Source organism: Egretta garzetta, unplaced genomic scaffold, assembly GCF_000687185.1.
Source record: "Egretta garzetta isolate BGI_Z169 unplaced genomic scaffold, ASM68718v1 scaffold299, whole genome shotgun sequence".
Classification (NCBI taxonomy): Eukaryota; Metazoa; Chordata; class Aves; order Pelecaniformes; family Ardeidae; genus Egretta; species Egretta garzetta.
The window spans coordinates 1,913,497-1,941,486 of NW_009260696.1; the positions used below are offsets into that span (position 1 = coordinate 1,913,497).

The window sequence follows — 27,990 nt, forward strand, 5'->3', positions numbered from 1 at the left end:
GGACACCTACAGCCCAAAATAAGATGCCATTAATGCAGAGTGTCAAATACATCTTTGCTGAAAGCAGATTTAGCCAAATAGCTATGTGGTAGTTAATAAGGCTGCCAACCAATGTTGCTGCCAGGATGTGCTGACTCCTGCCTTTTTGCTCATATTTCTTCGATCACTTCCCTGTTTGCAATCAAAATATTATAGGCTCAGCACTGCTTTTGACCATGTAATTTAGAGGATCAGCACAGAGCTGGCAAGCAAGTCTTGGAGGAGACAAGTCTATTGAATTTTAATCTGCTCCTAGTCAAAGGCAGAGCAACCTGAATAAAAACAGACCTGGGAAGGCAGAAGCCTGAATTTACAATACAGCTCTTTGAAAGCTACCCATCTCACAGTCAGCACACATTTAGGGTTTCAGGGAACAATCTTCTGCAATAGTAAGTGCAGTCTGCATCCTCTGCTGGACCTTTACCTGACAAGCTCATCTGCGCAGGCAGCAGCCACCTCCTCCTCAGCTTTCCGCTCGTAGTATTTACAGAGGATGTTCTCCGGAAGCACTTTCTCCAGCTCACTGGTGGGGAATGAACACGTGCAACTGCCCTCCATGCAGCTGAGCTCTGACTAGGGTTGGAAGGAGAAAGCTCAGGTTCAGTATAATGCCAACGACGAACAAGACTCAGTAGCCAGAACATTTCCAAATAAACCAGTGCAGAGCCTTGCTTAGAGAGAATAGAGGTTAAGTCGGCAAATGACTGCCAGGGTACAGCTTTGCTATAGAAAGAGCAAGACTAGTTAAACAGATCAGGCCTCAAACAAACAATGGGCATGAAGATGCTGCTGATAGCTGGGATTGTAGTTCGCTCACTCCAAGTCCACTATGACCACATAGCGACCCATTATTACCGTACGGTCTCTGCTGAGAGCTAGCACTCTTCTCACAAACAGCATGTTGCCTTCTTGTCAAGTACATCTGCCAGTTTATATGTTCTCATGAAATATAGATCCCCGAGTATGAAAGCATCCCACAGTTTGATCATCATATCTCGAGGCAAAGCAACATGCACACCTCAGAGCAGGTTAATGACTTATTTACAGCTCACCTAAGTACCAGGATAATTGCTAGCTGAATTGGAGACTAAGAAGGTTAGTAGTATCAGAGAGGAACCAACCCCCAAATTAAGTGGGATCACAGTGATATTATGAAGAACAAACACTCAGCTAGGAGACTGGCCAAGTCAGAGATAAGAGTGTGTTCTCTGTGCAGATACCATTGGTTTATTAAGTGGAAAACAAACACCAGATAAGTGCAAGTTATTGTAGCTACTATGAACGTTGTAGAAAGTTTTCCTAGTAATCCAAGTCGCTAAGCATAGAGCACAAAAGATAGAGGCTAGCAAAACTGAAATCCTGTTCAGCAGAGATCCCGTTGCAAAGTTGTTGGTTTCATTTGACGGTGAGACTGACTTGTTGGATTTGGGTTTCAGGACACAATTCCATTCAAATATTTCCTGGGAAGTGCAGTTACATCCGATTTAAGCACCAACACTACGCAAACAGCAATGTGATCTCCTAATAGCAATTTACCCATTTTCCCCTCATCCAGTTGGGAGATTCTTACCTTCCCAGAGCCAAAGACTGCCTCCTGAGCATATTTAATTAGGCACTCCTTGCAGAACAAGTGACCATCGGCACACTGAGTCAGCTCTTCAAATGCGAACTCCCCGTAACAACAGCGGCACTCTATCATCTGACCATCCTGCAGCCATAAACAGAGGTATTAGCAGCAGAACATCGATAGATATAGCAACATACAGGCACATATAACTGCAAGCCATAAACAATGCCAGCATTAACTCTAAAAAAAGAGCAACAGATACACACCATTCCATTAGATATCCTATTTGGTGGTCAAAACTCACTAAGCACAACATGAAACTCAGTTGTAAGTGACTTAGTATTTACATGTCCTGCTTGACAGGTTCCAAAAAGCTACAGGACACATGGTGGTGTAGTAATTCTTAGCTCAAGGGCAGGGAAGCATCTTGGGTTTGGGAAGCTCCAATTGCAGGGAAGCAGCACCCTACATACCATTCATATGGGGAAAACCAAGCTTCAGATCTGTTGCCCTCTAAATGAACATTTAACCACCTGCCTGGAGAGACCTTGTCTCGGCCTCTTCACTGAAGGGGTGGAGAAGCATGCCACTGTTAAAGAGTATCTACCCACTTCTTCAAAGGTTCAACATCTTCTCCAAAGTTTGAAGAGAAATGGGTGTTGAGAACGAAAAGGTAATTCACAGCTGAAAAAACTGAACCGATCTCTAACTTTTCTCTCTTTGTTTAAAGGGAAAGATCTGATTTTCAGGTTTTTAAAGAGTCCTTTCTGCAAACGAGGAAGGCCTTTCCACCGGCAGAGTTCCAACAACAGCAAATCTGTTTTAAACAGCCATAATGGTGGTACCAAGAGCAAACCTGGTACTATTCTATTGCAATGTTTGTCCTGGCCAGTAAAGAAACAAGCAGCAGCTGACTGAATTACTACAGATCATTACATGCATCGATACTGTCTTGCTGGACTCAGCTCTTGTCTACCTTTTCTAAAAGCCAGCCAACACACACTACGCAGGTTTTCCCAGCTCAGCAGAAGCAGCACAGTGCAAATGCAGCTTCAGAAAACCTCCATTCCAGGAACCACAAGAGTCTGTGAAGTAGTAAGTGCAGAACAGTGTCTGTGTACAAGTTGAACTCAGGAGACCATGTTATAGATACTGACCTTCTGATATTGCTCCTCATTCATCTGCAGAGCAAGGAGAAAGTCTGCATGCTGTAAGAGAGACATATGTATCTGTATTTACAGAATAGATAAAGCAATTTTCCAGCCTCTACGCTCTTTTACATTATTTCGGGACTTACAAACCACCATAAAAGGCTCACTGTCTGCTTACAACATCACTCAGCCCATCCTTCCAATCCATTAAGCTATTTATGATTCAGCTAAAACAGATGGAAGAAGCAAAGGCAGCAAGAACAAAGAACCGAATTCTGTATTATGGAGGGCTGCTGGTTCAAGTTTCCATGGGGTGAGATCATCTCTGCCAACAGGCCCCTCCAGAGAAAGCCCCATGGAACATTAACTTCGTGTTTAAAAGGAGACACCATCCATCTGCCTAAGAGACAAAGATCTTGACGAAGCTACTTTAGAAAAGGCTGTAGGTGCAGAGCTGTGAATTCAGTCTTCCCTCAGGCTACAAGGGGAAGGCAACACACCAGCGAGTGTTAGAATCATAGAATCACTTCGGTTGGAAAAGACCTTTGAGATCATCAAGTCCAACCTTTAACCTAACCCTGCCATTCCACCACTAAACCATGTCCCTAAGCACCTCATCTATCCTTCTTTTAAATACCTGCAGGGATGAGGACTCTACCACCTCCCTGGGCAGCCCATTTAAGAGCCTGACCACCCTTTCGGTGAAGAAGTTTTTCCTAATGTCTAGCCTAAACCTGCCCTGGCGCAGCTTCAAACCATTCCAAGGGTTCTGCTTCAAAAGACACGGTCCTCAGCACAGGACAAGATGTTCTGGAGACACAGGACTGCCAACCTGTGGAAGGCAGAGTGAGTGGACAGACTGCCTTGGGCCTGCTCATTATTCGCCACCAACACTGAGCTGCAATTACAAGCCCTAAAGAAGCAGAGAAGCCTGCTAACAATTAGAGGAATTAATTAGTAGAGCTTTTACTACTTTGTAGCAAAAAAACGGTCCAGAACTGTGCTGTATCATGGACTATACATCAACATCAGCAGATATATGGAAGGTTTTCAGCAGCAAAAGTAGCAGCTATACATTTAAGTAAATATGAAACTGATTTTTTTTTCCTCCGTATGCTGGTTTTGGCTGGGGTAGAGTTAATTTTCTTCACAGTAGTTAGTATGGGGCTATGTTTTGGATTTAGGCTGGCAACAGCGTTGATAACAAAGATGTTTTTATTATTGCTGAGCAGTGCTGACACAGAGCCAAGGCCTTTGCTGCCTCTCACCCCACCCCACCAGCAAGTGGCTGGGGGTGCACAAAAAGCTGGGAGGGGGCACAGCCGGGACAGCTGACCCCAACTGACCCCAGGGCTATTCCACACCATATGGCATCATGCTCAGTACATAAGCTGGGGGAAGGAGAAGGAAGGGGTAGATGTTCAGAGTGATGGTGTTTGTCTTCCCCAACAACCGTTAGGCAAGATGGAGCCCTGCTTCCTTGGGGATAGCTGAACCCCTGCCTGCCCATGGGAAGGAGGGAATGAATTCCTTTGTTTGCTTTGCTTGCACAGGTGGCCCTTGCTTTACCTATTCAACTGTCTTTAGCTCAACCCATGAGTCTTCTCACTTTTACTCTCCCGATTCTCTCCCCCATCCCAGAGTGAGCAAGAGGCTGGGTGGGGTGGGAGTGGGCTTAGTTGCCAGCTTGGGTTAAACCAGGACACTCCAAAACCAATTCACTTGGGAAATCATACACACGAACAGCTAGTAAAGGGGCAAAAGGTAGTTATTCAACATTTTCTTCAGCATCTGAATTTCTGTAAGAGGCAGATTTCCATGTTTAGGGCCAAGACCTCTACAGTAGTTGAAGTCGTTTGCACCACAAGATCAAAGCAGCTCCTACCACTCACCTCTGCCATCTCTTTAACTTTCTGCTCATAGAATTCCTGCTCCAGTAGCACTGGTGGGAGAAGACTGAGCTTGTCATAGGACCTCCAGTGCCTTCTCTTATTCTCCAGGAAGAACATGCGCTTCTCGATTTTCACATCTCCTAAAGCAGAGTTAAAGGCACAATGAAATGGGATGAAGCAGCCAGAACAAAGCTTAAATCCCTCTTCCTCCGTACACCACCAGCTGCTTAACTTCAGCATCTCAAACAGCACTGTAACCAAACAGAGGTACTAATGAAGAGTATCTCCAAAACAGATACCAGACAGAAACATAGCTATTTGGGGACCACATCCTTTTCAACAACAGTACTTTCTGCTCCAAGCCAGTTCTGCTTACAATAGCCATGCAGAGAGCACGATACATACAGCTTGGAATTTACCTTGCTCAAATTTGAAGTCTATATATGAATACTGATTCATTTCTTTCCTCCTTTTTCGTTTCCCACTGGTTTCAGGAGACAGCTCCTGCCATTTTTTGATGGCATCTGAAAAGGCCTAAAAAACAACATACAGACTTAAATCCTCTGTGTTCTCTGGAAGAAAGCAGAAGCATGTACTTCAAATCGAAGCACAGCACAAACGCGCACAAGCGATCCAAAGCCAGAAAGCCAAACACCCCATATACAGGCAAGCACACCTCTTTCCTTTGCTCACCTTGTTGCTTTATGTACTCATAAAGCAATCATTCCATAAAACCAAAATAGTTGAATGACACTTCACAACACCTCAGCTATTAACTGTAATACAGCTGTGTCTACCCTGATGCAACAGAGCTGGTTTAGGGTTTTTTGTTGTTGTTGGGTTTGGTTTTTTATTAAAAAAAAAAAAAAACCTCAAATACTCGGTGCTCAATCAAGCAAGTGAAGAGACAAGGAGGTTTTGTTTTAGTTAAGTCCTGGAATAGTGGAGAAAGAAGCTCAAGCAAGAGGAGCATATCAGAGAAGTAGATCTAAGCCAAAAGCCTGAAGCCACATTTACATTCAGTTTGCTGATACTTAAAACAAGTTTCTTCACAGCTCCATTACAGTGAAACTCTTTTATGAGGAATACAGGACTCATTCCACAAGTCATAATAAGACATGCAGTCAGTTAACTAATAGCAGCAGTTAAATGTTTTAAGATTTAGCTAAATGTCTAGGCTTTATTGGCAATTATACTGCACTTCAGCAGCGAGGTACAGGAACAGGCCTCAGTTTAATGCATCACCTACCATCAACTAGCTACTGTTTCCCCAGATCTCCTATTAGAGAAAAGTAAAAATTTCCTGCAGCAGTCTGTCTGGCCAATAAATTTTTTTTTAAGTCTCTACTAAATGGATTAATACTCCTTAAAAGGAAGATTATGAAAAAATCCATAACCACACACTAGCAGATGGTACAGTATAGCAAAAGACATCGCACTGCTCTCCACCGACACGGGAGATAGCCCTAGTAAAGAAAACAGAGTTGAACTGGAGAACCTTTCGTGTGATTGCATAGTGTCCCTTGAGTTCATGTAGTGCCCACTTAATGTCTTGGCTGCTCAGCATTTTGAAGTCTGCCATAAGGAGGTCAGCTGCCTGAATAAAGCACCGCTGATCAAGTGGCGCAAGTTTGGAAAAGTCAAAGTAGTCCACTTTAGGCACCTAAGGAGAAAATATGAAAGATATAAAAATGTATATATGTATAAATACACACAAGAACACCCCAAACCATTCTTTCAGTGATCAGGACCTTCTGCAAGACCACCCAAAATTCAGGTTACATGGCACCCAGTTCTGAGCACCTACCTAACCATCAGCTTAGAGCACAGCCTACAGCACTGCACCATGCTGCAGCTCTGCTCCGAGCAGGACCCACACCACATTCTTTAAAGCCATTGTGTGTGGCTGCACATGACAGCAAGAAGAGAGCACATTTAGATAACTATAAAGGGTGAACAACTTTGTTGGCTTGAGGTTGAGAGATGCTTCCAAGAGTAGAAAGAGGTATCTGACATCTTTCTCTCTCAGGCCATGCACAGCTATTTCATCATACTCAAAGCAGCTCAGAGAGAAATTTTTGTCAAATTGACTTAAAAAAAAAAAAAAATAAAGAAACTGAAGGGAAATTTGCAGTTAGGAGGCTGAAAGGCAATGCCTAAAGGCCACGCAAGAGAGACCTGAGGGCCAAGTCTACCTCATGCGACAGAATGACCAAGGAATTCTTGAACACTTCAGACAGGGTGGCTGATGGGCAGGCAGGGCAGAGGGCCTGGCTGAAGGCAAAAGAGCAGATATGGTGCAGTGAAACAGGAAAGTCTTGAAGTCATCTTGCAAGCAACTAACTACTGCCATTTAACACCATCTTAAATGCACCAGAGCCCTCCTATAACATTTGGCTCAACTCTACAAATAGACACAGAACCAGACATCCCAAGATCTGCTCAGGTTGAAGAGACTGGATGGGAGGCATGCTGTAGATGAGGATATTCTCACTTGCCTTCGTCTCATCTTGGCTGGCAAGCAGACTGCTGCTGGGATTTAAAACCACTCTGCCTTCCTTCTTTGGGTAATCTGGATTTTCCAGAAGAAAGTTACACAGTCTGAAAAGATAAATATAGTTACTTCAGGGTTTGGGAGCTCAGGTTCATTCCTCGCTTGTCCAATTTTTAGTATCTTATCATTAAGAGGTTGGGCAGGCAAGTCACAACCTGCCCTGTAAGAACCACAGGAGGTCTCAGACTAGAGCAAACTTGAAAGTAAATGACTGAGAATTAAGTAAAGAATGATTGGCTGTATGACTGCAGAAGGAAGAGCAAATAGATTTGTCTTTCAACAACTACATTTACGTAAGAGAAGCTTGTACGGGTGAGCTATTAACCAACCTACATCTCTCCATGCCAGAGGTGAACAGCCAGGCTTACTTCCCCACTCACCCCCATGGGTAAAACCATGCAGGGCGATGCCTCCTTGAGCACATGTCAAACCCTGCAGGACTAAGAGTCAAGGTGCACCAACTTTACGCTGCTCTGGAATGAACATTATGAAGACCAAACAAGAAGGAACAGTCACAGCATTAGCAGCATTAATTGAAATCTAGCTGTCGCTAATACAAATGCATCTACGGAAAAAGCATACGAACCCCTACAAAACCTGTGAAAGGTTGAGGTCTTCCTCGACAGAAGTTTACAGATTCAGATTTGAATTAAAGCCTCCAATCTCTATCTACTTTAACATTAGAACAGAGACAGAAACAAGTTTAAACTGTGTTTACATGCAACATGTGCTCTGAACGCAGGTTTCATTGTAATAAAACTTGAAATCACACTAGCCCAATTTGCACTAGGAACTGGTCTAGTGAGAACAGCATTCAGAAAATAATCACTAAAAATTGCTGGGAAAACACATGCTAGCCCATAAACACAGCACACCTGAGGACCTCTCACAAACAATCATAACTTTGTCAGGTAAATTTAGTTTAACTGAGTATTTCAGCTTAGAAAAGACGCCAGCAAGTAGTTTCAGAATACCCCATTGCGGAGATCCACAAATACTTCAGAAGCCCTTTTGAAAGGGAAGCTTGCTGTAGCAAGATCTGTCTGAATCAGACTTTCACAGCTTATTCTCAACCATCACTAACCAGCTGTGCTACCTGGGTCAAGTAACATAAGCTGTGCCTCAGTTTCCCCAGCTGTGAAATAATATCCTGCTGAAATGAGAAGGTGCTAGGTTGCAGCAAAGACATAATTGCAGCTAATTTACATTCCTGATGTCAGAAATCAGTCCCTAATTAAGAAATCTGAACTGGCTTGAAGCATTAACCCAATATCAAGGCATGATTACTTTAGTCCTGCTTTCACATTCAAAGCAGAGGCATTTCTTTTTGTTTAATCAGGTATTGACATATTGAGCCAGAAGCTTTTGACTGAGTGTGAATGCTTCTGCACACAAAAGCTGAATAGATGATACCCTGCTAAGAGGAGCTCCCACATCTTATCTTTCACATCAGTTGAAACTTTTAAGACGATCATTTCGGAAAACAACAAAATATCTTGGCACTGAGCATTTAATAGCTCCCAGCCCCCTCCCCCCCCATCCCTTTTGTAAAAGATAACTGTTTTAATCCAACAAAACAGAAACTTCAAGGAGCTCAAATCACTGTAGCTCAAATGCAAGGGTTTCAGCTGGGGCACAGTCAGAATACATTTGAACTATTCTGCATGTTGCCATTTCAATGCTCAGGATCTTCAGAGATGTTAACCTTCAATGTCTGACAATTAGTTAAGTGGGTCCCAGCGCGCAATGCACGCACACTTGCAGCACTGTTCATTAATATCTGCACCACAGGACACAGAGCCAGTTAAAAGCCTCATCCCTGCCCAAACCCAGCCACCCTTATTTATTATATTTCAAGCCTGATTCAGCTTGACATACCATGGAGATCAAAGAGACCCTGCCAGCAAGGCTGACCAGTGCTTTGACCCATTTGTTCTCATACAAAAGATGCAGTGACAACTCAAAAGATAGTTTGGTTAAAGGAATAAAAATATGGAGAAGAAATCTTTATCATCCAGTAAGTGGGTAACGCACCGCTGAGCAGACACTGTAGATGGCCTACAGGGAAGCCTGTAAGCACCTTTTCATCTCACTGGGTCTGTGGCACACAATAGGAGAGAAGAGATTTCAGGCGCAAAAAGGGAAGGAACACATTAAGACTGCTAGAAGCCAATACTGGGATTTAATTCTATCAGGCTTCACTAAATCCCCACAGGACACAATAACGAGTTTTTTCACACAATCTGTGAGAGGGTCCTGCAGTCAGAGCCTAACTTCAACAGCCTGATTGCTCCGAGGAATGACCCTACCAGTCTTCTACACTCCTAAGGCAACCATCCACGCTGAGGTGCACCAAGTACATGGTACAGGCACCCAAAAGCTTCTCTGATGCTGACCACGCCACCGCTGCAGGGGAAGCACTTTTGCAAGACAAGCAGTAAGTATCTGATGGCTTTCTAACCAAGCAGCCCTACTTTGGAGAGATGACTTCACAACACAGGCAAAGGCAGCAGAATAGGAAAACTGGGCCCAGCGGATAGGATCATCCTTAGTTGCTTGCCAGTTAACTTATTTATGGTCCAATAACGAATTCTAAGCCTCATGCACTTGAACACTGCTTAATTAGTGCCCCAGTTAACTGGAAAGAGCACCGGATTCATGTGAGATAGAGTGAATGCTCTGGCAACCAACACCTATTCTTCATTCTTGTATCACAGAATAACCAGCCTCAACATGTTTGAGATAGCAGTGACAGCTGCAGAGAGAGAAAGAGAGGGGTCACCTAGCATCAGACACAAGTCACAAGTGATTTACTTCAAACCGCTCTCCCCTCTGTGTTGCTGGTGCCAACACACGCAATCCTCTGCCCTTCAGCCGTGCAAGCCTTACCCAAAAGAGCAGGGAGATGATGCAACTTATCAATAAGGTTAATGACTTTTTTCAAACTTTTGATTCTAACATGATTCACAGAGATATCGAACACAATGAACCCTAAGGTATTCTTGAGCTGCCAGCGCAACTGGGAAAGCAACAGTCCTCACGCTGATTTTCCACTCCTTTTACTTCCCTTCTTGGCTCACATTTCTGCTCAGTTTGACCAAAATCAGTCCCTCAACAGATACCTAGAATAATCCTACCAGTCCTTAAATGTGTTTGCTCGCTTCTATCTGCGGAAAGTGATGAGAAAACTCAAATAGTACCGCTGCTACTTGGTTAAGGGGATAAAAGTCAACATCATGACACTACATAAGAGAGTTCAAAACAGTGTCAGCTTTACCTGGAAAAAGCCAAAAGCCAGTGAAATTAAGAGGTAGGAAACTATTTTCTCCAACTCAAAACTCACCAACCCACCTTCATACTATGTTTTATAGAAGTCACCTCAACACCTTAACCCTGCCACTCACCCTTTTTAAGAACCCTAGTAATCGTTAAGAGGAAATAGTATAGAATATCTTTAAGTAAGCAAATGATCTTAAAAGCAGAGAAGCTACAGCATAATGTCAGAACTGGAGACAATTTAAGAAAAAGTCTATTATAAGGAAAAAAAAATTCTCTGCTCTTTGGCAGTATCAATGCAGTGCTGACTCCCAGCCTGGATATGCTCTAGAACAGCATCATTAGCATGTGGGGAAATGGAAATGTGACTGCAGCCAGGCTGCTGTATGATAGATCCTGGCTCTTAGCTCTGTACTTACACATTTAAGTCATAGCAGTTCTTGATGCTGATTAGCTCTTCAATATATTCCTTCTTCACATCTGGGAATCTTGCTTCCTACAGCAGGAAAAGCTAAAGGTTATGTAGGTATTAGAGGAGCTGGGTAGCACAACCTAGCAACAGCACCAGAGATGTGTAAGTAATTATCTAGCATGCTCCTGAGACAAAGGCCAAAATGGATTTCAAGAGACCATTTATAACTGTCCAGCCTGGATACTGCAAGCTGCTGCCTTTCCTTTGCTCCAGGATGATTGCTAACAGCTTGTTCTCACAAGAAGAGTACAGGTTGTGATGTGAATGGCCATGAGCAGCTGGCCTAACGAGTGATTCAGGCTGGATGGAGAGTGGCACACAGGTGTCATCTACCACACAAGAAAAGCCAATATTTACCTTCAGACAGAAGATTAGGGAGTTCCAGATTGTGTGTTGAAATACAACATTCCAAAGCAAAAGGAAAAAAACCAACAATACGTATACCCACCCAAAGCACCCAGACACAGTAGGAATGAGATCAGAACAGCCAACAAACCTCTACCAGCATTTCCGTGAAAGCTCTCCCAGAATTAGCCATGTAGCAAAGAGCACCCTTTGCTTCTTTCTCTTGTTGGGTTTCTGTACAGGTATTGCAATTGATTGCACCAATTGATATTTTGCTTTGCAAGACTGGATGGGTCATGGCTGTCATGCAACGCTGACAATGCAAGAGTATCTACTTGCCCATCTCAAAGCAAGTCACTGAGCAACAAGGTCTCACTTGGAAAGAACTGAATTTTGTTGGACTGCTACTTGAAGAATATTTTCCTCAACGCCAGTTTTCCCAAATAGAGTCAGATATGGGATGTGGAAGGAAGACTTGGAGGGGATGGGGGTGGTGGCGTAAGATTCACATGCAGTAAAACACGCTTGTTGGCAAAAAAGTATTCCATAAGGCATCAAGAGAGACCCTTCCTCCCCAGCAATCAAGGGGAGGAATGTGCAGTGGAGGGGAAAACATTAAGACATCTGAAGCATCACCACATTTGGGTGTTGGTTGGGTTTTTTTTTTTTAAAATATACACCATGTTGCCCAAGCTGCAGAACATACCAAAGGTTAAGGAGCGCTTTTCTTGGTGGTTCAGTTCTTGTAGCTCGTGCCCCTCACGCTAAGATTCACATGCAGAGTCAGAAAGGAGCACGTGGAGTTAACATACACAAGTCTTCGTGCCACTTATCCAGTAATTCCTGAGTGCTATTGCTGGGAAATCCACACTGGAAGGGCAACCCCTGACCACTATGGTGGCCTTTACATGGCCATGGACCAAAGTAGGAAAGCCAGCTGAAAGGAGCCACGGCTCTCAGCCACGTGTCTCTAAACCTTCTCTATGCCACCTCTCTATCCCTCTACCAGCATTTAGTGTCTCAGTTTTGCTTGTTCAGCTCTACATCCACCCCTAAATCAGCTCTAGAGTTGGGTTAGGAATCAGCCAGATGAAAACAGACAAGCAGATCTGAGAGGGCAGTAGCCTTTAAGGGAACAGGCCCATATTATTTTACCTCACTGTGCCCCTGAGACCCTGCAATTAGTTCTGGTAAATCTCCCTGGCCAATAGCCCACCTTAAAGCAAACAGCGCCGTCAGGATTCGCATCCTCTCACCACTTCTGCCATAGTGCTGGGCTTAGGCTTTCAAACCAAAGTCCTCCACAACAGTTCACTGCATGCTCCTCACCTGGCACATAGCTGAGTCTCAGCCAAAATGAGGAGGATTTGCAGCTGAAGTCAATAGGGCTGTGCTTGGAGCATGTGAAACACTACACACCTTGAAAAACCTGCCTGAAAATAACATGCACACTGAAGGCAAACAAGCCCTGGGAATACTTACTGTCTCTCTGATGAGCAGCGCAGTGAGGTCTTGGTCCTGCCCAGCAGCTCCTTGTTCTGGCACATTACTAGAGCCAAGTTCGTGAGAACCCTGCACAGGGAACGCTGGCCCTGGCTGTTCATTGTCTATCGCTGCCTGCTGACCCGTTTCTTCTGGTGGATGCGCTGGCTGGGGCGAAGCGGGACCTGGAATCCCATCCTGCTGTGGTTCAGGTCGGGGGAAGGCTGGCCCAGGAGCCTCCTCTCCATATGCTCTCAAAGACCCTGGGTCTGCTTCAGGCTGCCCTTGCTGAGGAGCCCAACCATTTACTACAGTGTGTGGCTCGCCTTCCAGCGGCTGGAAGTATGGGCGATCCAGCTGGCTGTTCTCATGGGCCTCCTGGTCTGTGGCAGTTGCTGTTCCTCCGAGGTTTTGCCCCGGCTCCAAGTCCTCTCCTTGCCATCCCTTGGCTTCCACCTTTTCTTCCTGTTGTGGTAGAAAGTCTGCATTCTCCAGACTAACGTTTTCTCTGTTAACAACAGGCTGTGGACTCATCTTTATTGCTGGAAGCAAACTTGGGCCAGGCTCCTGGTTACTTGCAGGTTCAAACCTGGGGCTGTTAAGCTCAGATGGTCCAGGCTGCTGCAAGGCAAAGCTCATATTCTCATCCCTGCTTGGTCCAGCACTGCTCTCCACCAGGCGATTATAGCGGTCTCCCTGGCACAACAGAGCTGAGTTCTCATCTTGCAGATATATGCTCCTCAAGGGCTCGACAGCACTTTTAGATCCTCCTTCTCCCACAGTGTTTGCACCTTGCCATTGAGCAGCAGGTCTGATGACATTGGGACGCAGAAGCTGAGGATGCTTTGGGGTCTAAAAAGAAGACAGACAGAGTAAGTAGGAGTTTTTGCCTGCATGTCAGAATCCTTGCTCCAGATGATCTTTTGCATCTAATCAAATTTCTGATGGGAAACAGATGAAAAGTCTGTCTGGCAAGGTGCTTAGTAAGGCATAAAACTACAACCCACATATCTTTGTTTCACTGAACTCCATCCTCAGTCTGTTCCCAGGTGCAAAAAGAACATTTGGCAGAACTGGGGGATGCACAGGACTTTCTGGAATAATTTCCTGAGCTCACCTCAGTCCCCACTTCCCTCCCAGTAAAATAGTCTGGGAAGGAAGAACTAACTGAAGTCATATTTGCATTCTCACCAATTTATTTAAACAGGCAGGAACCAAAGCTCTAAACATTAATCTCTGTCCTTGATCTTGCCTCTGGCAGACAGACTGCTGTATGCCAACAGAGTCTGAATATTCTCTGCTACCGTTTTCAACTAAGAAATGGAAAGGTCAGCTTCACAACCCATTTTCTCAATGCCTCTGGTTACTTTAAGAGAGAAGTGGAATATATTCTTAATATAGCTTAGATATGAAATTAGACACTTAAAATAATCAGGGTAAGCTAAAGCCTTTGGCCCCCCTCTGTGTGACTGCCTGTGCCAGTGGAAAGGGATTTATCAGGTGGGCTGGCTTTGTAAACCTGCAAAAATGTAAGTGCCTGCAACAGCCCAACAAGAATCCAAACAGCACAGAGGAATAGAAAGCACACAAGGTCAAACAAGGCATGTTTTGAAAACCTGCCTTCTAAGGAACATCAAGTCCTCTTACAAAGCACTCCACCTCTCTGGACTAACGTAGATAACTTTACGGAAGCTACAGCCTTCATTAAGTATCAACTTAAATACAATGCAGTTTAACAATCTAGTCCTCCCCTCCTGCGCCCAAAATATGATTAAACACTTAAAGCCAGCAAAATGCCATAATTTCAACATTCATTTCATATATCCTAAGTAAATTACTGTAACCAGACAGGACTCTCAAAGGAATGCATCAGATATTTGCACGAGAGCTAGCTATAAAGGCCACGAATAAAGCAGGGCAAGTACAAGAATGAAAAATTACCTCTGCCAAGATGACTACATCGTCGTCATCTTCCTCATGCTGCTGCTCTGCTGGCGTTTCCAGCAACAAAGGTAATTCTTCATCCGAGGAATCTGATATCATGATAAGACCTTCGTCCCTGAGGTTTATCCAGTCTGTAGTAAAGTAAAGTAAATAACTGAAACTACAGGGCACAAGCACCAAAACATCTGAAAAAGCAATCTTCACGTTTGCATTGCAGTAACAGGGAAGAAGCGCTCAAAGGTCACCAGTTCCTCGGCAGGTTACTGTTATGGCCACTCCTACCTCCCTTGGCCCTCTGAGCAAAACACGTGCACAAACCACAGCTCAAGAGACCACAATGGCCCACGCATGAAACAGTCACTGACACTTAGGCAGAGATTCTTCTACCCCAGACTTCAGCATGAGTCAAGCTGCTACAAAAAATATTCTGAACAAGCCACGTACACAGTACTTCCTAATTTTTGCAGAGAAGTCCTGAGCGTTCACTATCTCAGGGATGATATGTTTTCTTTTATTAATGTGCAGTGCATTCTAGAGGAGAGATAAGGTTCCATGTGAAAGTTGGCCTCTTCTGAAAGAGCGTGACTTTGCAGGAGTACCTTATGCAAGACAGAGATAGGGCCCCTCACTGTGGGTGCAGGAGATATCCTGCCATTAGGTGACAACCTTGTCCCTCAAGGCTTGTTGAGAGTGGAATATAGATGTTACTGAGCACAGCTACTGGAACTCAGGAAAGACACTCCAGCCAGAAACAGAGGGCGTCTGTACTGCGGAGACAGCATACAACCATGCTTTCCCCATGATTTGACACAATGTTTTGGCTTATGCTTTAGCATAAGTATTCATTTATCACCTTTCAGGCATACACAGAAAGCATCATTCTGAATTCCACTCCCGGAGGAACAGATGCCAATGCACACAGCCCTGTGAGGAGAGGAATGCAAAGCCAGCCTCTCTCCTATGAGGTCCTCGGAAGGGTGGAGCACCATAAGCTCCTCATATCTGCTGAAGTACCTCTACATGGTGTTCCCAAGAAGTTAGCAATCTGCCTTAAGGCAGTACAACATGAGAAAGACAAGAGCCAAATATTCTGCATGTCAGCATAAAACGAGAGAATGTTCTGCAGGTGGCTGTGAAGCGAGTGTAACGGAGCAGCGGACGACACGGCAACGCAGTCCGCAAGCGGGCTCCCATTAACAGCGCTCTTGCGAGCTCAGTGGCTATGAATCCTGCTGCTCGTAAGCAGAGTTTTACAAAGCGAGTTTTGGATGCACAGATCGGTACTCACCTTTTCCTCTGTGACTACGGAAACTGTTCAAGTTAATTACTTCTTCATTTCCACTCCTCTCTGCCATTTTAAACTGCTGCACCCGAAAGTGTCAATGTCCAGGCATGGCAGTCAAGCTTGCATGAGGAACTAGAAGACAAAATAAGAACAGGAGAGGGTAAGGCAAACTCAGCAGCACCCTAATCGGGCTTTCCCAAGACTAAGCCACTAGATCATTTTGGGGGTTTTTCTGGCTCTCCCAGCACAGCCTCTCCATGAGGATATTTTTCCGTACCACCTGCTCAGTGCCTAAAAGCAGACTTGTTTCTGTTGTCTGCCATTCCAACAGTTAAGACAGATGACTGAGGAGCACAATCAGGCCCAAGAAGCCTCTCTGGAGAAGACCCGAAGGTGTTTATAGCTATGCAATCACAGAAAGCAGGGGGGAGATGCAATTTGGTCCAGCCAGGACTCAAAACCTCCCCATATGTGGTTCTCCTCCTGTTTCCAAGAAGTCAAAAACTGATGCATGAAGTCACATAACGACGTTTCTGCCACCATCTACTGGTGAGAGGAGCAAAAGCCTCTTGCTGGAGCTGCCTCAGGGCAACACCATGTAAGCCTGCATCTCAAACGTACCAGTCGATGTCATTACAACCACCCCCCCAGCACTTAATGCCATGAAGCTATACCACACACAAGCGCTGCAGAAATGCTAGCACCGAGGTGAACAGCCGACGTTGGGGGTCAGACCCGACAGCCTTGCTGTTGAGGAGCTGAACTGTGAAGCGAGCCGCACCGCTGAAACAGAGGCGCCAGCATCAAAGCCCGAATTCCCTTGTGCGTCGCCAAGCTGAAGCACAACTTCAGAGCGACCAGAGATGCTTTGAGCTCTCTTCCACCACATCCATGCTGTTGGTGTGTTGGAAGGAAGCTGCAACCCTGGGCAGGGCAGTATATAGGCACGTGTTTCGTGCCTGCACTGTGAACCAGCACAGGTCACACTGACAGAGCACACTTTCTTGCCATCATCTGCTATTTTAAACACGAGACCTCCCAACGAGGGTTTGCTATGAATTCCAGGGTACACCACCTGCTCTCAAACCGAAAAGAGAGCATGACAGGGATCAGGGTCTTTCATAGGTCTGAGCTTTTGGGACTAAAATTTGCTGTTCCCACCTGTGCTCAGAGAGGCACAATGAGCCGGCTGGAGGCTCCCGAACAGGATTAGGAGATCAGAGGAACCACTGCATCCTGAACAGTAGGTTTCCATTTTATGCTCTGTCAGCTTACAGCTCTCAATTCCTGCTATCGCAGAGCAGCTGAATACGTACAAGAATGCCAACCACAATTTGATCACTGGAACAAGAAAGGAGGTCTTTTTATTGAGAAGTATTCATCTCATTATTCAAGGACGGAGGAATCTGTATTATTAAATATTTACTGATGCGTAAGTTAGAAGAAAATGGTGGATCTGCTATAAAATCCCATTTGCTAGTACACAAGAGCAGTATAAATTCCTCCTCAATAATTCTACTTAACCTCCTCTGCAGGGAACAGGATTTGCAGCTAGGGCAGCGAAATGAAGGAATCAGTTCAGATGCATCCTATGTACTCATACCTATACCTCCTCAAGAAACTAGTCATTACCATCTTCAAAATGTTTTAATACAGGACGAAATAATAAAACTAAAAAAAAAGTGTAATTTAGCACTTAAAAAAGCCAAGACCCAAGCCACACTTCACAGAAAGCACAGGCTGCACAGTGGTGCTGAGGGGCAGACGGCTTTGAAAAAAGAATGCACCCTCCTCCTGCGGAGCAGCCCGCACAGCCACGGTCCCAAGCCTCGCAGCACAGGCAGCGGGATAAAACGAGCAAGGTGGCAGCGTTTTCCCCTTCGCAGGGCAGGACACTCACTTAACACACACACAGGGTGCCAGCAGCACAGCTCAGTGCCTGAAGCTGCCTTCTCCAGAGGGAACCTCCGCCCTAAAGTCTTGGCTACAAGCAGCCACGCTCACCTGGTCCCAGCACTGGTGATGGTCCAAATTTGTGTGGGACACTGAGCTAACGAACTACAGAGGTCTCTTCTAACCAACATTAATACAAACATGAAACTACCCCTATATTTGAGCCCTGAAACGGCAGTAGCACACCCTGTTTTCAGCAAGCAGCTCCTAGCGTGGCACATTGATGTTTTAAAAATGCTTCCAACCAAGAGTTTGGGAGTATTTCTACTAGGTTCTTCGGCTTCTGCCTTATAAGTAAGGAGAAATAAATCTTTATTTACCAGAATGGCACAAAAAGCACTGTTCTCATCATTGCAGGCAGGTGCTGGAGCAGCAGCTCAGTAGCTGGATCACTGTAAGCACACTTGGTGAAAACCCTGTCCTTTTTAAAAGGTCACATCTACATTATTACAGTTATATTTTCCCCTGGTACTTGTAAATGGCTACCACCTAGTCCTGCAGAGCATTTTTCCATCCTTAGCCCTTTCAGTACTGTAGAAAACAAGATCAGTACACTTCTTGCCATTTAAAAGACAGAGAAATGGAAGCACAGAAAGGACCAGCAGAAAGGACCAGCATGGCCAAGGCCACCAAGCAGGCTAGCAGCAAAGCCAAGAGCAGCACCCAGGCCTCTTCAGCTCACATACCCATGCCAGCCACTTCTGCTTCCCAGCAGGTTGGTCCTACAGAGCACCCCTCTGCATAGCTAGCACCCACCTCGCCCCAGCTGCCTTCGTGCAGACTCATGGTCAACAAAAGAACCCCTTGGCAGGCAAAACCAGTGAAGCATCGCTCCCAGGCTGGCTGGGGAGGAAGAAGGACGTTCATGAAAGCCACAAATCAGCCCTCGCAGCATCGAGGGGTGTGGACAGAGGCCAGGCAGGTGTCTGCTTGGATTTGCTCTGAGCAAAGCTGAGTGGCTTGGCTATTTCTCCCCCTACAGGGGCATGCAATACGTTAGCAGAGCTGGGTATGCACATACGCATGGGTGGGTCAACACCACAAACGCTCGGCAAAGCCACCAACAAATCTTCTCCCAAATAGCTCAAACGGCGCTTTGTCCGATGCTGGCTAAACCGCAGCTGTTCATGTCCAAGAACAAGGGATAAGGCACAAAACTAACATTAAGACTGTATTCTCTGTAGGCAACGGGTTCCCGTAGAGACGAACTTGCACACTTCAACCTCGAGCATCAAGAAAGAGGTACAGGGAATAATCTGAAATGAAATTCGGGATAACAGACTGTCTACCCCCCCGCATAAGAGAAAGATGCGCGCACATCACCAGAAGACTCATGGTAGTTTAAAAGCAAGGATATAATAAATAGCGTTAACTGTAATACACAGTCAAGGAAACAAACAAACAAAAAAGCCAAGCCTGGAAAGAACTGGCAATGTACCACTTTTCTATTTCAAAACAGACTGCATAAAACCCCAAGCAGCTTAATAAAGCACCGCTTTGAGGGTAAAAGCCAAGCTTCCACCGAGAGCTAGCAATTCATTTTGTCAATACTCAATACAGAGCTCAAGTTTAAACAAATATCTATAAGCATGGGCCAGTTCCATCTAGTGGCATGAATAAGAAGTTTATTCATGTTTATAGCACTAGGCCGCCAAGAACGTGAAGTAACAAGATCAAAGCCACCCTAGGGTCTTGCCCTACATAAACAACATAATAAAAAGCAAGACAGATGGAAAGAAGCTATCCCACACTACCTCAGTGATTGCAGTGCCTATTTATAGGTAAAGAATAAGGCTACCTACAAGCAAGCTCTAACATGACCATCAGCTTATTTGCAATACAGTCAAGGACAGGAGACTAGAACCATTTTAAAAGAAAAAGACACAGCAGCAGGCAGATACATGCTTTGCAAGCTTGCCTTTTTTTTTTTCTCTCTCTCTCTCCTTTTTCTTAAAAACTCTCACCCGCACTACAGCACGCCAAACTGGATTTGGGACCTGAACCCCTGTACAGTATCGGGGTGACACAAAACTCTTGCCACGACTTCGAAGCCACCCACCAACGGCGCAGTAAAGACCACAACACCGAAGATGCGGTTCCATCAAATCTCCCCTCCGTTTTCCACATTACGCCATGTATTCATGAGTTTTTTCACATCCAAGTTGTTTCACTGCACAGACAACAAAATCCTCCCCGTTAAGGTTTTTCCTACAGCAACTTGAGAGAAGAACCATCCATTAACATAACAGATACTGGGGGGGGGGGGGGAATAAAAAAAAAAATCAGAGACCATCAGGGGCTTCGTGTAACTGTTCTCCGAACCAACCAGATCTCAGACTGACAGCTGAAGTCAGGCATACTTTTGGAACAAGCTTCTCATACACGCAAAAATATAATCTACAAAACCACTGGTCCCAACCACTACCATGAGTTGATGGATCAGCTGCTGAGAGGTGAAGCAGGTCTCAGGTGCACACAGAATGCTGACACGAGGATTTCCAAAACCCATTCAAAATCCCTGCAAACACCACGTTACTTATTTTTAGCCTAACCTAAAAATAGCAAGCATGGGTGCTGTGCGTGTATTTAAACTCCTGGTATATGCAGGCATTTCTGGACCGCAGTAATTGGAGCAGAACTCAAATCCGCTCCTTCCACCTCGCATTTCTGCTGCAACGAGCATCTTCAGGTGGTACTGGAATTTAAAGCGACAGTCGAGGGGAGACACACACCCCCCCAGACACAGTGTAATGTATTTTTCCCCCCTGCTTACAGCATCCAAAACCTTGAGCTCCCACGTACCCGAGACAGGACTACCCTCAAAGCACTCTTTTCTGGCTCTAGCTCAAGGCAACAGGACTAGACAGAAAGCGCTGCCGGAGGTAGGAATTGAAATCCCAACCGAACTGGGGCGGTGGGGGGAAAAGAAAAGAAAAAAAAAAAAAAAAAACTACAACAAAAACCAAACATGGGAGAGATGTCAGCAGCATCAAATCATTGTGTGTTTTAGACTCTCCCCCATCCAGCCACACCGCTGTTGCTCACCTACGTTGACGGAAGAGCATCAGCTCCTGCTTTCTGCCTGCGGGCAAATGTGTCTGCTGGTAGCCTGCGAGCAAGGTGAATTTCTGGCTCGTTTCAAGCCGCTAAAACAAAGAGAAGCTACTTAAATAATGCATGGCTTGTGACAACCAGCAAAATGAAAACCTAAAAAATCAGCCCTTTAAAAAAAAAAAAAAAAAGAAAAAAAAAAGGAAAGGCACAACAGAAGGGAAATAAACCAGCCCGACTCACTGTCAAGCATTTCACCGAAACATTTCAAAGGGTTCACGATTTGCTGGGGGCTGCTCCTTGTAACAGCCACTTGGCAAAAGCAGGGAGAGTTTAACAGCAGTTGATCGTGTTAAGCGGCATCAGCCCAACCGAAAATTAGAAATCCCCTGATCATAAGCCTGACAAGAACCGCTGTGCACAAACAAGTCCTGCTTGCTATGCACAAGGCAGCTACCGCCACTGCCTCACACCTTGCAAAGGGATAAAGCCAGAGGTTAAAGTGCAGACCTGCAGCCGGGCTTCTGCTGAGCGGGTTTGCACGGGGGCCTGCCCACGGCTCAGGCAAAAGTGGGAAATGACGCCAAAACAAAAGCATTGGCCCCAACCCAAACGCCTTACCCTCGGCCTCCTGAAGATAGGAGTGTGTGGGCAGTGGCTCGCAGGCAAGACCACCTGGTTTCCAGCAGCGGCTCAGTTTGCTAAGAAAACAGCACCACCAGCTACAGATATCACACAAAAGCTCCTCTTAGGAGCACAGAATGGGAGTAGACTTAGGACAACTGCATCCATGTGGCTCTGCCACCAATTTTTGGACCCGCAGCATGCCCTGAAGAGGCACAGCATACCAGAAAATAATTTAAAAACCAGAATTGGCTTATAAGTTTTAAAACACTCCCTAAGCTTTTCACAAGACATTAGCAGCTGGCTTGGTTTACCCAATGATTTTAGGCAGACACATACTCGCTCTAAGAAAAGGACAGGATTCCCAAGATCTGAGAAAAAACAAGGAACAAAAGCTGAAGAATTTTTTCTCCATTAAGAGCCAGGTAACGCAGTTCTACTGCGGAAAGCCAGAGAGTTTATTTCGCCCCACCAACCCAGAAGACAGTATCACATACATACAAGAGGGCCAACGCGTGCACCGTTCGGAAGGTGCCTCAGAAGAACGTTGACTATTTCTGCAGCCACACCAGCACCACCTTCAGCAGCAGTGCTCCAGGCTAGGACATTATTAAGATGGACAAGAGAGACGGGGAGTCTTCAAGCTTCTCTGGCAGCAATCACAACTTCTAGTCATCTTACAGAAGTTCCCTACTCCTCACCCTCCCTCACCCGAGAAGAAAAGCCACCCTGTGAAACATGTACCGCACCAAGCGATGCCCTTTCACCAAGGCTTACACCATTGGTGCGAGCGCCCTTGATACCTGCAGAGCGCTTGGTGATCGCTGCATCGACGAAGAGCAAACGATGAGCTCGCCAAGGCGGGGCTGTCTGGCTTTACTAAAATCCCGCTTGTGGCTAGAACCAGGACCACGTGTTGAAGCTTTGTGCAGAGCTCTGCTGGGGATTTTCGCAGTCGATTCTCAGTCAATGGTGTTACCAAGATCACATCAGAAGATATTTTGAAGAGAGAGGGTATGAGCTACATCTTAGGCGTCACTGCTCCAGTCTAAGGAAAATTGGGTAGTCAGGAGCAATTAAGAGAGCAGATTTTTAGGGATTACTTGGGTTCCAATCCCTAACTCTATTTTCCCTGTTTTTCAAGTCAACTTAGGACTTACAGGAAACATCTCCACTGTCTGTACATCACAAGACTTCTGATCGACCTCACGTGCAGTTCATCATTCCTTTTAAGGTAACAGTATCACTTAATCTCAATTTTTTTAAATACCGATCCCCATTTTTTTGCATTTGTTAACACAAAGTACAAAAGGAAAGAAGTCCATCCAGTTTTACCTTACTCATCTAATAGCTGGACACCTACAACAATACCAGTTTTCCTAGCAAAACCAAGCTCTGCTCTGCAAGCTCTTCTCTCATATGCAAGACTGTTTTGAAACAGCTGTATCTGTTTTCCAAAAACAGGCAACTACTAATTCAACTCATCTGAAAGTTTCTGATGCCTTCAAGCTACTCCCTAATGACTGGCATCAAGGTCAACTGCTGGACATTTCAATGCCTTCCCATGACCTCCATTGGTCCTTCTACTAAACAACAGGGCTCCAATTTTGATGTATGCAAAAAACCACATTCTGCACAAGAGCTGGGGAGCTTTGGATCAGTCATTTGCCTCCCCTATCAAATTCAGTTAAATTCACAAAGTCTGGTTAGAAAGGGAGTTAATGCCATTGCCTTGAGCCGCTTGTTTTAAGAGCCAAGTGAAAATTCAAGGCTTTGAGGGAGGAGGCGGCATCTCTGCAGTTAGCTCCTGTAAAGGGTACGACTCTGCCTGCCTCAGACTTCTGGCACGTGCAAGATCATACGGTGTAATCCCCAAAATCCCAAACCTCCCTCCCACATCACAAACATAGGTGCCAGCTTGGCATTTCGTATTCAAGCAACAACTCTGACACTGGCAGCTCAGCGCTTGGCTACGGCAGCACGTACACACAAACCCAACCCCGCTGGGCTCACAGCCTATCTCCCAAACCATCATTTTAAAGAACTGTTTTGCTCTGATTTTGTGGTGTAAGGGTGGGGATGAACGGAAAAGCTCATGAAGCCATGTGATTTGCAGCTTTGCCACTTCCAGAGCGAATTTTACTTCTGGTTTTCTTGCCCCGAAATCACGTGTATCCCAAGAGAAGGGGGCAGAAGCTCCGTTCGCGGAGCAGCACCGTTATGGAACCCACCAGTGCCTGAAAGAGCCGCACTCCACGGACTACCAAGCGCAGCACATAGCTGCCAGGGCCCTATGTAACATTAACTGCAGCTGTCTTCTCTCCCCCATCAACCCAGTGGCCACACAGAAAAGAACCAGCGAAATGCCCTATGTGCCCCAGGATATACGCAAGAGTGCTCCTCTGTTACTTGTTCTTCATAGAAGAGCTCTCCAGGAGAAAGGACACGGCATTTCCTCTCCAAATCCTTAGTATTTTTTTTTTTCCTCCTTTTTTCTGTTCCTTTTTAAGGGATCCTGAATGTCACCTTTAAAAGGTATAACAGAACAAAGAAAACCAAGTGCAACCTTTTAAGTTTAACAAGTTGGATGCACGTCTTCGGGAGCCTTCACATTACCATCTTAGCACTGTTTTTCACTGGAGAGGAAACAGAGAAATGAAAGAGTTCAAAGTTGCTGGCTGGAGTAACCCTATCAGGCTCCGGCACTGACATTCACATAGCTGAGCAACCAGCAGCCTGCCCCGCTCGCAGCCCCCTTTGCAGGGGGCACCGGGAGCAAGAAGAGGAGAGACAGGCTGTACCCAACCAGCAAACCGCTATTGCAAGAAGCAGCGAGGGGCCGACTAGACCAAAGTCAAGAGGGCTGGAAAGCCCAACGAGTCGGTTTTTGTTGCAGTAACAGCCAGAGGACTTGAAAATCACGAAGGATTGACAGGTTGCAATGGCATTCTCGATGTTAAGCTGCTGCCCAGCAGACCAACTCTGGAAAAAACCATCTAAGCTGCACTTGGGAAGTTGTGTTCCAGAAAAAATAAAAGCACATCATGTAGCACCAGGAGCAAATGTGGAAAGGAAGGGGGTATTTTTTAATTTTATTTTATTTTAAATGTGACCTGAACCCATCAGAAGAAACTTTGCTTTCAAGGATGGCTGCAGTCCGCAAAGCACACCTCACCTCATTCCACAAAGCTGCTGACAATAGAAAAGCTGAGACTTGACCTTGAGGTGGCACAGAAGGGGGAAAAAAACCTGACTTACTGCAGTAGCCCACCTTAGCAAAAAGGAAGGTTTCTGTGTTGATCTGCACAGTACTTTTAGAAGTATCAACTTAAAAGCTTGCCACCAACCATTCTAGGTGTTAAACATCCCAAAATTAGGGACTTCCAAAAAGAATGACTTCACAGGTCATGTATAGCCATGCCCTTTTTCTGAGCCATGTTAAGCATCTGCACTTGCCACAATTTCAAAGGTCAGTGACCAGTGGTGGCCAGAAGCTGTGGCTTCACGTTAAGAAGGGTTTCACTGCAATACCTGCTGAAGATGGTCACGTTCCCACGCCACAGCTTGCTGCCTCCTCTCACACTGAGCATCCCCAGCACTGAAAAGCTCCAAGAGCTTTGAAAAGAAACGCCCTGGAAAACTTTTTTGTAGGATTCAAATCAGGTACCTTCTCCCCTCACACATCCACCAGGGCTTAAGTTGGAGAACAGAACTAAGACGCTAAAATACACTGCAGGAAGGGGGAAGATCTTAAACTGCAGCCTAACTGTTGACACCATGCAACCACAGCCAATACCTAACTAGCACTCAAACTGTACGCACTCCTAGTCCAAGATCACTGCTCCTAAAAGATGCTTTTACACATACAACTGCAGGGCTTAAACACGTACAAGAGCCAGCTGAGCGCCATACTGAGCCAACAGGCCAAGTTCACTCCACAGCGAAGCGAGTCTTAAACTGCCTTAAGTACTGCAAGGAAAACACCGATAGAAACCGTGTAAGGCAGGTGCAACACGTGAGCAGCGAGTCCACACTCTGCACCGATCCCTGCTGGCAAGAGTAGAAGAGCTGCCTATTGCACCCAACAACTGCTGCACGAGAAGGACTGCCACCGACCCACCTGAAGAACGGTAACTACGTCCTTACTGCTCAAGCACCGCAGATGACCAGTTGTTACACAAGATTTTTCAAGCCAGCCAGCGGCTGCTTTTTTAAACCCGGGTTTCATTTTGTTTGCAGCCACCCATTAGCCTTGCGGCCAGACGATTCCAGCCCAGCAAGCAGGCTCTCCGCAGCAGAAACTGAGGGCAGCCTTCCAGGCTCATGACAGTTGTCCAGCCTGACTTCACCCATGCCACGTGGCAGCGGCCATGGCAGGGTTTAAGCAGAATGTGTTAAAATAGCAGAAGAGCAAAGGGTTTGTATTTGAGATAAGCACAGCATTACATCAGAACCAAAAAACAGCAAAATTGGATCATGGCCAGATTTAGAGGTGCTCCACATCCAGCGTTACTCTCTTCCGAGACTATTAAAAGTTCACAAATGAATGAGTTATCAGCTGGCCAGCTAAACAGCAAGGAAAGAAGCACTGCGCATTAATTCTCCAGGTCCAGTCAGGCAGATTTCGGAGACTGCAAGGTACCTAACAACTTCACTCCAAGGGGAACAAACATTTTGCGTATGCAGGACTAAGAAAATCACTACAGGCCACAGCTAAGAGGTTACACAGGCTGCAGTCACACCGTTTGCTAAGGACACGACTTTTTTCAGGCTGCAAATTTGCATGCCTACCCTTTAGTCATCGCAGTCAAGTGTCCAACGCTGTTTAAGCCTTCACACAGCAGAACATAAATTCTTTTCCTGGGTGTTGCAACAGTACAACATCAAACAGATTAGTTCACCATCTGGGATGGATGGTCAGTAAAAGCAGCCACAAACTGCTAAACAAACACAGAAACGTTGAGCTGAGGAACACTCTTCAGACACTGTGTTCAAGTCAGAGGTGCGTTCCAGCCATTGCAAGCTGGTCTGTGCTAGTCATGGAAGGGCACCTCCCAGTTTATACACAATGAAGCCTGCTCCACTACAATAGGATTCCGGTTTAACAATATAGAGAGAGGACATGAACTATTTATGCTAGCCAAGTTACTGCTAATGGGTCTTGCCTGTCTTGTTCATCTGTAGCTGGAAATCCTAGCAGCAGGGGATGTATGAAACGCCCTGCGCTGCTGGTTTCCTGCAAGGGAGAAAAAGCTTCTTTTCCTGCCTCCCCATTATGCTGCTGCTGTCATCTTCCTCAAATTGCATTACTGCGCACTACAGCAAGAGAGGGGAGAGGAGGAAAAGTCTTCTAGGCAGCATCACCGCTCTGCTGCAGGCAGCTATCAACATCGCTGCCTGTTCCACTCCGCTATCCCACTGTAACACGTTTACCCAACAATATTTTGTACTTGCCACGGGTGTGTGGGTAAGCGCTCCTTCCACCACCGGCCTTCAGGTACCTTCAAGCAAAATGATCTGCAAGAGAGGTTCCCCCCCGCCTCCCAAAATATAAAAATGCATCATGGCTTCAGGATGGTATTTGGAAGTGGAAGGGTAAATCTGTTCCTTGCAAAACTCTGGTTTTGCAAAGGCTGCAAAAAGCCAACCGCTGTCTTCCTTTCTCCAGTTGAGAAACAGCCGTAACAGAGCCTGCAGCTCGGTAAGAGCACATCAGTCTTGACAAAGCAGCACAGGAGCCTTCTGTGAGAAGTGCTGTAGACAAAGTACACTACTTGAGGCCATTTTCCATCCTTATATTCCCCAAACACAGGTTCTAGCTAGTACAAACCCTGATCACCTTATACAACAGAGTAATATCACATGATGCCTCTACAGATCTTGTCCAAATGTTTATCTAAATAATGCAAACAGTAAGCTTGGCCTCCTTACAGAGGTAAGCAGACCGAGTGTGAGCAATACAGCACGTGTCCTCAGAAACCAACTGAAAACATTTCAGGTCACCCTGACACCTACATACGCTTCCCAGATTTATTTCAGCTCATCAACTTTGCATCTCGTTACACGAGTGGCAACGACAGCCTCCAAAAGTCACCCTGTGAACAGACAGGCACCGTTGCCATCAGCAAAGGAGTCGGGTTCCCCCAAAGCCAGCGAGGAAAACACGCTTAATTTCAATTTCCCCCGACCTGGGTCAGAAACACTGCGAGATGGCATCACGACTCAGGGTAGCAGTTTCCCCATGTTAAAATCCTTCCCCAAACCCCAAGGCTTTTTCCACTTAATCAGACGCTGACAGTTCCCCTCACAAACACGGGGAAGGAACCACAGCAGCGCTGGTAATGAGGAGAAGGCT

The 27,990-nt window shown here is 45.7% G+C and overlaps 1 protein-coding gene across 1 annotated transcript in view; it reads right to left on the reverse strand.

Annotated features, from left to right (window-relative positions):
- Positions 1–459: 459 nt before the first annotated feature.
- The window catches only part of RNF216 (ring finger protein 216), a 30,767-nt gene continuing 3,236 nt past the window's right edge, over positions 460–27,990 (reverse strand). Inside the window, exons 2-12 of the mRNA XM_035901318.1 lie at positions 16,011–16,139; positions 14,720–14,853; positions 12,779–13,630; positions 10,899–10,975; positions 7,148–7,250; positions 6,148–6,312; positions 5,069–5,183; positions 4,650–4,789; positions 2,764–2,814; positions 1,610–1,747; positions 460–612 (exon numbers count right to left, since the gene is read on the reverse strand). Of these exons, the coding sequence (XP_035757211.1) occupies positions 460–612; positions 1,610–1,747; positions 2,764–2,814; positions 4,650–4,789; positions 5,069–5,183; positions 6,148–6,312; positions 7,148–7,250; positions 10,899–10,975; positions 12,779–13,630; positions 14,720–14,853; positions 16,011–16,077 (1,995 nt within the window). The 5' untranslated portion in view covers positions 16,078–16,139. The remainder of the gene's footprint in view (positions 613–1,609; positions 1,748–2,763; positions 2,815–4,649; positions 4,790–5,068; positions 5,184–6,147; positions 6,313–7,147; positions 7,251–10,898; positions 10,976–12,778; positions 13,631–14,719; positions 14,854–16,010; positions 16,140–27,990) is intronic.